The 11,285-nt window shown below is 56.3% G+C and overlaps 1 protein-coding gene across 1 annotated transcript; it reads left to right on the top strand.

Moving 5' to 3' along the window:
- Positions 1–4,270: 4,270 nt before the first annotated feature.
- On the top strand, positions 4,271–11,071 carry LOC133341195 (uncharacterized). Its single transcript, XM_061549648.1, has 6 exons — positions 4,271–4,693; positions 5,560–5,607; positions 6,378–6,590; positions 7,652–8,010; positions 9,090–9,341; positions 10,390–11,071. Exons 1-6 carry the CDS (start codon positions 4,271–4,273, stop codon positions 11,069–11,071), a joined length of 1,977 nt encoding a protein of 658 aa, XP_061405632.1.
- Positions 11,072–11,285: the final 214 nt, after the last annotated feature.

Genomic DNA, 11,285 nt, shown 5'->3' with positions numbered 1-11,285 from the left:
ACCTCTCCCCTCTCATCTCACTCCACTCCCCTCCACGATTTTTGACCCGCGATTTTCGTTGGTTGCCCGCGCGTGCCACTTTTGTGAAGCGATGGCGCCACCTACCGCTGGCGCTCTGTAATGACAACAACGAGAAGGACAAGGGGCAACTTGCGACGCTGTGCCGCGCAGTATTCGTCCCCCCCCCCCCCTCGAAGAGAGAGATCGAGAGCACGCGACTCCAACAGGAGGAACCGAAGGCGAGCGAGGGGTGCAAGATGCCACGTGGTGAGCCGCCGCTACCAACAGTTGCCCCAATCCCTGCCGTCCTCTGTATATGAAGACGTTCCCGGCCGATGCAATGCGTGCCTGATGCACGTCGCAGGCCGCAGAAAGCCCACGCGTGCGAGGGGGAAACACTCTATCCCACGTGCGACGAAACAGATGGAGTGCGTGGAGGGGAGTAGAGTGAGATGAGAGGGGAGAGGCAGGAGAGTGCGTGGAGGGGAGTAGAGTGAGATGAGAGGGGAGAGGTAGGAGAGTGCGTGGAGGGGAGTAGAGTGAGATGAGAGGGGAGAGGTAGGAGAGTGCGTGGAGGGGATTAGAGTGAGATGAGAGATGAGAGGTAGGAGAGTGCGTGGAGGAGAGCGGAGTGAGATGAGACGGGAGAGGTAGGAGAGAGCGTGGATAGGAGTAGGGTGAAATGAGAGGGGAGAGGTAGGAGAGTGCGTGGAGGAGAGTGGAGTGAGATGAGAGGGGAGAGGTAGGAGAGAGCGTGGAGGGGAGTAGGGTGAAATGAGAGGGGAGAGGTAGGAGAGTGCGTGGAGGGGAGCAGAGTGAGATGAGAGGGGAGAGGCAGGGGAGTGCGTGGAGGGGAGTGGAGTGAGATGAGAGGGGAGAGGCATGAGAGTGCGTGGAGGGGAGTGGAGTGAGATGAGAGGGGGGAGGTAGGCAAGTGCGTGGAGGGGAGTGGAGTGATATGAGAGGGGAGAGGCAGGAGAGTGCGTGGAGGGGAGTAGAGTGAGATGAGAGGGGAGAGGTAGGAGAGTGCGTGGAGGGGAGCAGAGTGAGATGAGAGGTAGGGGAGTGCGTGGAGGGGAGTGGAGTGAGATGAGAGGGAGAGACAGGCAGGGGCGAGGGCATGGAGGGTCTTGGAAGACCGGGATCGTGACCTTGATATTGATCCGGGATTGTATTCGGAGCCAGTGGAGGAATTAGGGGAGACGTGGTCTCATTCAGGCGGAGAGTCTGGCAGCCGCATTTGGAATCAGCTGGAGTTGGTAGATCAAGGATGTTCGGGGGGGGGCGGTGGGGGGGAGTCAGTGGAGACGTCAATCACAGGAGTCAGCTGGGAACCGGTTTGATCACGGGCGGCCGAAATCTGGCTTCGAATCCGTGACCCAAACGTCCGTCGTCGGCTCGTTGTCTGCGACCGTACAAAAGTGAACAGGCGACACACGGTGACAGGCAGTGAGGTGAGAACGCCCGTCGCATTGTCAGCCAAACAAACTAGAAGCCCATTCAAACGCACCCACCGGCACATATACACACGATGTTATCTGTCTCGCCTGGTCTGCAGGAGGTCGTGGGTTCGATCCCGACCCTGAGGCTTGCTGTATATGTGGAGTTTGCGGTGTGTCTCTCTCCCCGTGGTCGCGTGGATTTTTCTACGGGTCCTTCGGGGTTTCCCCTCCACATTGAGAATCAACGTCCCGTTCGAGTGTTTGTCTGCTATACATTTGCACTTGATAAGCCACTTCGTTGAGATATCATCTGTGGCCAGGTCGCTTCTGAAAAAGAGCCACATAGCTCAGTGGGCCCTTACCTAGTAAACTATAAAATACTAAAATAGTTTTATAGTTTTATAGTTGAGTTCATAGTCGAGCCGTGTCTGGCGCGACCCTGAATCGAACTCTCGTCCGATAGCTCCACCTCTGACCTTTCTTCACTCAACCCCCTTCCTTTTGAACTCTTTGTTCGCCCTTCACTTTTGAGATGTTTACATCGCCTCTCGAAGGCGGGCGGGACAATGTCTGGAGCCCCGAGAGCTACTCTAGCATCTCGCTGTGCGGTGGTGTGTGTGTGTGTCTGTTAGAGGCCTCGTGTGCCGTGCCGGCCTTTATAGGTGCTCGCTAACAGCACTTGCCCCTACAGTCTGTTACAGGCTAAACGGGGGACCTTTGTGTTTGTTAGAGGCTATACGGGGGATCTTTGTCTGTGTGTATGATGGGGAGTGGTGATGCAGCGGTTAGCGCCACGCTGCGCTACGAACCCGGCTACCCGAGTTCGATTCTGGAAGATTTTTCAGTTTTTTCCTGGATTTTTCTGTTTGCGCATAGTCACTTTAAGTAGTTTTCTTGTTCATGTTTTTGTCTTTTGTTTGTTGCGGTTGCACCGGATTCAAGAGCCGAATGGCTCACAGGGCTATACCAAATTTCGATTTAAAGCTTTCGTGACTGCAGGGATTCATCTTCTTTGTTCTTTCGGTAAAGTCACGTAGAAGGGAAATAATAAAATAATAAAAATAAAACAATAAAATACTATTCTCACGACGTTTCGGCCACAACGCAAGCAGCCGTCCACAGGTGAAGAACAGGGCTGTCTTTTACGTGACTTTACCGAAATAACCAAGAAGAGGGCTATACCAAATAAATGAAACTGAAAACTGATTCCCGCTCACGGCCAACACCAGTGGCGATTATCTGAACCGGTCATGGGCTTTCGCTAGGTCGACTCAGCCTCAAATGAGTACCCGGGGCGATGTGTAAGAAAACATTGCCACTGGGGAGACAAAGGCGGCCGGGTGTGGTTATCGCCACCCACCCCCTCGTGCGTCTCAGGTGCTACTCGCCCCAACAGCCTGCGAAGGCGATAACGGGGGGGGGGCGGCGGGGGGGGGGTCTGTGCCTTTGTTCGTATGCGTGTGCTCCAAGGGGCACTTGAAAACCCTCGATTCATCTCGTCGGCAGATGAATCGCGCTGTGGGTCGGCGTCTCAGCCCCGAGGTTGCCACTAGAAGCCGTGGATACGCGGTGGAGAGGGGGTGCTCGCCTCGCTTGCAATGCCCCCCGCGGTGCATGGGCAACGTGTGTGCAGCGGTTGGCACGCTTCGCCACGCACGTAGTGACCCGAGTTCGATTCCCGGTGACGATTGTTCGAAACGGTCCTGTGCATCCCCTAGGTCAACTCGGACTCAAATGAGTACCTGGTGCGGTGTGTGAGCATCGCCACTGGGGAGACAAAGGCGGCCGGGCGTGGTGCTGGCCACACACCCCCTCGTGTGCCGTGCCGGCCTTCATAGGTGCTCGCCAACAGCACTTGCCCCAACGGTCTGTTAAGGCTACGCGCGGGATCTTTGTCTTTGTCTATTTACCAAACGCCATTAGCTGGGTTCTTGAATGGTGCAAGTGGCCTCAACTGCACGCCACTTGGGCCAGAATGTTCAGCGCGTGAATGCGCGGAGCGAAGTTAAATTATTCTTCGGAGATAAGTGCAAGCGAGTGGACCGTGGGAGAGGCGTCTGTCGGGGGAAGACTTCGTCGTGAGTCTATCATCAACGGGGCTTTGACCGGGAGAATAGAGACACACAGAGACGCACAGAGACAGTCGCACGCATATGAATGTGCAGACAGACATCAGACGTGTAAGCACACACACACACACACGCGCGCGCACAGAAATATATAAGCGCTCCGATTAGCACAGTTGGCTGCGTACGGTGCGAAAGAAGTTCAACTTACATACACACACATTACAAACACGCAAGACACGCAGACGTATCACACACGTAGACAAAACTCTCTCGTATAGCCTGAACAGACTGTTGGGTACACGTGCTGTTGGAGAGCACCTATGAAGGCCGGCACGGCACACAAGGCGATGTGTGGCCAGCACCACGCCCGGCCGCCTTTGTCTCCCTAGTGGCGATGCTCACACACCGCACCAGGTACTGAGTCGACGCAGGGGGAGGCCCAAAACCGGTTCAGATAATCGTCACCGGTGTTGGCCGTGAGCGGGAATCGAATTCGGGTCGCCGGGTTCGTAGCGCAGCGCGCCAACCGCTGCACCACCGCTCCCCCACTTTACGCACTCGCATGAAGGTAAACGCGCACGCACGTACCGACACAGAGACATTCAAATTCACCGAGACAGACAAATATACGGACGCACAGAAAAAAGACACGCACGCGCACAGCGCACCCGCACGCACACATTGAGTAACAGCAGCAGCAGCAACAACAACATTGTCGTTCGCTACACGAGAGTTGGCTCTCGCGCTCGACACCGAGCCATGTGCTCGCTCACGGACGACGCGGCGGACACAGCGGCCGAGGGGGTTCCCGGCGCGCACCCGTGTCGAGGATGGACCCCGCACGGAGCCGCCTGCGCGGCGTGTCGCCCCATCCTCGCCTCCCTCCCAGCTCTCTCATCGCAGCCCAACGACAACAACAACAACATCAACAACAACAACTCGTCCTGCAGGGGCGCCCCTTCGGACGGGGCTGGTCGGGTCCCCTCGGCGTCGCCACCAGCGTCATCGGGGCTCGCACCCCGCCGTGGAAGCAGGGACGCGTGTTCCATCCACGGACGAGAGGGTCTGCAGCTGACGCTGTTCTGCATGCGCTGCCGGGAGCGCCTGTGCTACCGGTGCGCGTACGAGGGGCACCGCGAGCACACTGCGCTCCCTCTGTCCGCGGCGCAGGACAAGGCGAAGGTAAAAGGGCCCTCTGATGAGATTTGACAGGTGTGTGTGTGTGCGCGGTGAACTTCTTTCGCGCCGTACGTAGCCAAACCGTGCTCACTGGAGGTGCGGAGGACATTGCTTTTTCTAGCCCCACGTGTGCGCGCCTTCAAGGCTGGTGGCGAGATGGTAACTACCTCGCCTGGTATGGAGGAGATTGTGGGTTTTTATCTCGATCCTGACGCTCGCTTATTTGGAGTTTGCATGTCTCTCTCTCTCCCCATGGTCGATGGTCATTTTTCTCCGGGTCCTCCGGTTTTCACCCTCCGCATTTAGAATCGACGTGCGTTTAGAGTGTTTAGTTATTATTCATTGCCACACGATAAGCCACTTCGTTAAGCTGTCATTTGTGGCCAGGTGGCTTCTGACAAAGAGCTATATAGCTCAGTGGGCCTTACCTGGTCAAATAAAATATAACTTCATTTAGTTTTCAAAGCTCGGTAACGGTGCGTGCTTATCCCCAACAGGCTGTAGCTAAAGGCCACACGGGGGATGATTGTTTTTGTTGTGTGTGACCCATGTGATGAATACGAAACGACGTTCTTACTCTTCTTGGTTCTTTCGGTAAAGTCACGGAGAAGGGAAATAATAAAATAATAAAACATAATAAAATACAATTCTCACGACGTTTTGACGCTGTTTTTCCGCCAGACCTGTTCTTCACCTGAGGACGGCTGCTTGCGTTGTGGCCAAAACGTCGTGAGAATTTTTTATTATATTTTATTTTTATTTTATTATTTCCCTTCTACGTGCCTTTACCGAAAGAACCAAGAAGACGAATCCCTGCAGTCACGAAAGCTTTAAATCGACGTTCTTACCGTCGTCATTGTCGTTCGCAGGAGACGATAGACTGCCGCAAAAGGCTGGTGGAGAAGCGGGTGGAGCTGGTGAGACAATCGCGGCACCGAGCGGAGGTAGCGTGCGGATGACACCTGCGCGGAGACGTTCGCGTGATGTGCGCACCGCCGCCGGCCCAGCGCCACGCGCGTTTTGTCCGACTGATTGCGGCCCGCGGTTAAGTTAAGCGCCGCCGACGCTGAGAGCGCTGCTGAAGAAGACGCCGCTGGCTGATGGTGCCGCTCGTGCCGGTGAAACTGCAACTGCTTCTGCTGATGATGACGCCGGCGGTGATGATTACGCCGATGACGATGATTATGATGCTGATGATTATGATGCTGAAGCGTACGTGATAATCCAGAAGCGACACGCAGAGGCCATGGCGAGGCAGAGTGCGGAGCTGGGAATACTGGGAGCTTGTGGCAGGGAGAGGGGATGCTTTCGTCCAGCAGTGGATAGATCATGTCTGAGGCTGATGATGCTGATGATGCTGATGATGATGCACACGTGGTGGTGGCGGCGCAGAAGCGACACGCGGAGGCCATGGCGAGGCTGAGCGCGGAGCTGGGAATACTGTGAGCTTGTGGCAGGGAGAGGGGATGCTTTCGTCGAGCAGTGGATAGGTCATGTCTGAGGCTGATGATGCTGATGATTACGCGTACGTGATAATCCAGAAGCGACACGCAGAGGCCATGGCGAGGCTGAGTGCGGAGCTGGGAATACTGTGAGCTTGTGGCAGGGAGAGGGGATGCTTTCGTCGAGCAGTGGATAGATCATGTCTGAGGCTGATGCTGATGATTACGCGCACGTGATAATCCAGAAGCGACACGTGGAGGCCATGGCGAGGCTGAGCGCGGAGCTGGGGAGGCTGCGGGATTTGGTGGCGCGGAGAGGGGAGGCCGCGGCCGCGGAGCTCGTCAGAGTCAGGCTGGGCCGCCTCGCCTCCCTGCAGCTGCGGCAGGGAGGCCTCGAGGAGGAGTGGGGGCACCTCGACTCGATCGCCAAGACCAGGGAACAGAGGGCCTTCTTGCAGGTGCGGTGGCGAGAGGTGCACTACGACACGGGGACGTGGGTTCGATTCCTAACTCACCCTGACGCCTGGAAATTTGGAGTTTGCATGTCTCTCCGGGTCCTCGGGTGTTTTTTTCTCTCCACATTTAGAAACGCGCGTTTAAAGTACTTGGCTGATCGACATCGCCACACGATTCGCCACTTCATTGGGCTGTCATTTGTGACCAGGTCGCTTCTGAATAAGAGCGATTTAGCTCAGTGGGCCTTGTTGGGTATTTTATTTATAATACAAGTACGTGTGTGTGTGTGTTTGTTCCTGACCGTGGTGAATGTGGAGGGGTGAGGGAGCGGTCATGTAGCGGCTAGCGCGCTGCACTGCGAAACCTGCGTACTGAGTTAGATTCCCATGCACGGCCACCAACAGCAGTGACGTATATCTAGACCGGTCCTGGGCCTCCCCTAGGTCGACTCAGTCTCATATGAGTAACTGATGTTGTGGGAGACAAAGGCGGCCGGGCGTGGTGTTGGCCACCCACCCCTTCGTGTGCCATTCTGGCCTTCATAGGTGCTCGCCAAAAGCACTTGCCCCTACAGTCTGTTGAGGCTACACGGGGGATCTTTGTAGCGGATGAATGCCTCCCCACCACGCCGGTCAGTGCCCCCTCGCACCCTCGAAAATTGCCCCTTACTACCCCCCCCCCCTTAACCCTGCACTATTCATCGTCCGATCACGCATTCCCATTAATAATTTAAAAAAGTCTTCAAATCTATGATTAAAAAAGAAATGCTCAGGTCACGGGGGGAGGGGGGGGTTGTCCATAGGCTATGTAACCAGCCAGGGTTTCGTGACTAAAGCGAATTATTATAATCATCATTAGCTGGATTTAATATCTCACGCAATATTTTCGGGGCCCCCCCAAACCCACCTCCCTCCAGACACCCTTCCCCGACATCAGCCCCCTGGACAGCCCCAACTGAAATGAACCCCCCCCCCCCCCCACACACTTACGAGTGTGCATGTTGCGTTGCGTTTCCGTAACGTGATGACCCCCCCTCCTCCCATTCCGCCCCTTCCAAAACCAGGCGTTTTCCACGCTCTCCGAGCCCGTCTTCGAAGAGGAAAACGACAAGTGGGACGACGAAGAAGACGGCGACGATGGGGGTCTCCGCTCGCTGGAGCCCCTACGCGCGTGGCTCACGGGGCAGAAGACCCCGCGACGCGGGGACCCCCGTCGAGTGGGCCCCCTCTGCTCCCCGCCGGCGCCAGGGCTCCCCCCGCGCAACCAACCCATCATGGACGGCACTCGGATTCGGCAGAGCCGAGCGCACGCTCCCTGCGTGGCGCCACCCGACCCCCACCGCCATCGTCACCACCACCACCACGACCACGACAACCACCACAACCACCGCCACTACAACGAGCGTCGACAGGTGGTGCACAGGTGCGCGGATCGGGAGATGCTGCGTGGGTCGAACGCAGCCGGGATCCCACGGGGGGCGGCAGTCGAAGCGTCAGTAGCGTCGCCAAGTCCTCTCGTTCCGTCTGCCCGTACCGCGGTGGAGGCACGATGGGGGGCACGGGGCTCGAGTGCAGGTAGAGGGTCCAGAGCGAAGGGAACTTCAGTACAAGCGTCGTGTCGCTATTAGGGAGTAAAATCGGCCAACTTTGGTCAATGCCAAAAAGACTTGGGAGACACAAACCAGAGCACAAAGTTCTAGATTTGAAGCTTTCATGACTGCAAGTATTCATATTCTTAGGTTTTTTCGGTAAAGTCACATAGGTAAAACATCTAAATTAATAAAAGTTAAATAAAAATAAAATAAAAATCATGACGTTTCGGAGGCAACACAAGCTTCCGTCTGTGTTGCCTCCGAAACGTCCTGATATTCATTTAATTTTTATTTTACTTTTATTAATTAAAATTTTTTACCTACGTGACTTTACCAAAACAAACTAAGAATACAGAGCACACAGGACAACAGTATTTGCAAAGTTCCAAAGATTCTCGAGACCCAATGTGGCTTTGCCAGGTAAATAAGTGCAATAATAATAACTTGGCTAGAATCACAAGGTAAAGGGGAGGGGGGCTTAGCGCACTCTAGCCCCCCTCCCCCCCCCCCCCAAAGTTATTGTAATGGCGCCACCACTCCACCTCCAGCCTGGGCTCCTACCGATTAAACTAAAACTATTTTTTACTTTACCACGTAAGACCCACTGAGCTATATAGCTCTTTTTCAGACGTGACCTGGTCACAAATGATAGCGCAGAGAAAGTGGATTATCACGTGGACATTCATAGCAACCAAATACTCTAACGGAATGTTGATTCTAAACGTGGAGAAAAAAACCTGGAGGACCCGGCGAAAAATCCACGTGACCACGGGGAGAGAGACACGCAAACTCCAAATATACAACAGGCGTCAGGGGCGGGATCGAACCCACGACCTCCTGTACACCAGGCGAGGCAGTTAACATCTCACCACCGTGGCGCCTGACACCGACGTTCTTCTTGCGTGAGCAGATTCCCCACCATCACCGCCACCTCCTCCGACGGGGGCGTCTTCGACTTCTGCCTCGACCCGGGCAGCGCCTCCCCAGGCCTCCGCCTGAGTGCCGATCGCCGGGCCGTGGAGTGCTGCGCCGAGGGACCACGGCCCGTGGCTCGCCACGTCATCGGTAGCGCCATCGGCGTCGTGGTCGGTGGCGGCAGCGGCGGTGGTGGCGGCCTGACCGCTCACGGGCGGTGGCACCAGGCGACCGCGCGGCAAAGCAGGTGACCCGGGCGATCGGTTTGCACGCAACTTGGCCGCGTCCGAAATGGAGTTGCGAGCAGTTGCCTGGACCGGTTGCTCGCAATTAAAGATGGACTCGGCTCTCAAACGTTGATCTGTATCGGCGATTCGCAGCGACGTGTTTCTTCACGCGCAATACGATTTTGGTCGTTGAGACGCTGAACACGCAGCTTTTATTTCCTTGTTACGCAACTATGGTGCCTGTGGGGCCTCATGAGACACCGTGGGGGGTCATGAGATACCGTGGGGCCTGACGAGACACAGTGTCGGGTCATGGGATACCGTGAGGCGTGATGGGACATGTCCGTGCAGACATGTCCAAACCAGTGGATCGACATCTAATCAGCGGTGTGTGGCCTTGTCTTGATTTCTTGACGAATGCATTGAAGTTCTTTTGTTATTTGTACTTGTGCCCCACTGCCAAAGCAGCAGCAGCAGCATCACCAGATATTTTTAGGATATGAAGAACCATGGTTCTGTTATATCCTGTGCCAGTGGTGGAAATTCCACATTCCTATGATGGGGACTAGTCTCTCAATAGGGAAACCACTGGTGACTTCCCCCCAAAAGTGAGTGACATTAATTGTATCCAGCCTGGAGGCTTGATGGATTGCTCCTAAGTACTCCGAGGTCGAGGCTCATTTCTGGGGTGATCGGGTTTTTGCCAGCGCAGCTCCCAAACTTTGGAATGTTTTGGCTTGGTGATTAAGACAATGGGAACCGTGAGCCATATTGAAGTCTGTCTTGAAAACTCGCCTCTTTAAACTGGGCTTCACCCCCACTAGTTGTGTCCGTTTACCCTGCAGGTTCTGTTTATTTCCTGGCTTTCCATACACGGTGGCTCATTGGTGGGATTTACGGATGAAATTGCGCCACTTTACAAAGGCACATCATTTTTACTATTAACTCGGATTCGATCTCGCAAGCCTCATTTCCAATTGCAAGCTGCTCGCTCTCCCAGCGAGGGACACTGTCCCGGTTTGTTCCGTCCGTCCATGCATGCGTCTGTCCATCCATCCGTCCGTCCAGAGGTGGCAACGTTGCGCGCAGGGGGGCCGCCCCTCCCGTCCGGAGTCGCGACTTCCTGACGGTGCTGGGAGACCGGGCCATCCCAGCGGGGCAGCGCTGCTACTGGGAGGTGTCCGTGAACCGCGCCGGCGACTTCCGAGTCGGCGTTAGCCTCGCCGGCCCTCGGCCCGGCGGACGCAGGGCACCGCCGCCGCCGCTCCCGGCGCCGCTGCGTCGTCGCAAGCGGGCGCCGCAGAGGGGCGGCTTCGACGAGGACGACGACGACGACAATGACGGCGGCAGCGAGGACGATCACGACGACGACGACGGCGGCGGCGATCTGGACGACGTGGACGAGGAGGGCCTGCAGTGGACGCTGGTGCTGCTGGGAGCCGAGCGGCTCTTCGCAGTGCACGGCGCCACCAGGGAGCGCGTCTTCCTGCCCGCGCTGGCCGCGGGCACGCGGCGGCTGGGCCGCGTCGGGGTGATGTCCGACGGAGGGCGCGGCGTGCTGGCGTTCTACGACGCGAGCGTAGGCGGCGACAAGCGGCACCTGCACACGTTCCGCCCGGGCCGCGGGCTGCTGGCGAGGCCGCTCTACCCGCTGCTGGCCCTGCGTGCGGGCCGCCTGGCCGTCGTGTCGGGCCTGGAGGTGCCCCCCCGCCTCGTGTGGAGGGCCGCCCAGCGGCAGCGCTGTGCCTGACGCGTGTGACCGCGTGACAAGCCGCCAAGATACTCTACAAAGGGAGCTTCGGTTTTATAATCATAATTTAATAATTACTCGACTAAAACTAAACTATTTGTATTTCATCAGGTAAGGCCCACTGAGCTGTGTCGTTATTTTTCAGAAGCAACCTGGCCATCACAAATGATCGCTCGACAAAGTGGCTTATCATCATCGTGTGGAAATTGCTAGA

This window comes from Lethenteron reissneri, chromosome 11 (assembly GCF_015708825.2).
Source record: "Lethenteron reissneri isolate LAM-NWPU_2019-01 chromosome 11, ASM1570882v1, whole genome shotgun sequence".
Lineage (NCBI taxonomy): Eukaryota > Metazoa > Chordata > Hyperoartia > Petromyzontiformes > Petromyzontidae > Lethenteron > Lethenteron reissneri.
This window is presented reverse-complemented; position numbering and strand designations above follow the sequence as displayed.

What these genes read in the sequence shown, in the direction of transcription:
- LOC133341195 (XM_061549648.1), top strand. Translation starts at nt 4,271, where the DNA reads ATGTGCTCGCTCACGGACGACGCGGCGGACACAGCGGCCGAGGGGGTT. An exon ending in TGGAGAAGCGGGTGGAGCTG is followed by an intron (nt 5,608 to 6,377) that starts GTGAGACAATCG and finishes GTGATAATCCAG; the next exon opens with AAGCGACACGTGGAGGCCAT. An exon ending in AACAGAGGGCCTTCTTGCAG is followed by an intron (nt 6,591 to 7,651) that starts GTGCGGTGGCGA and finishes TTCCAAAACCAG; the next exon opens with GCGTTTTCCACGCTCTCCGA.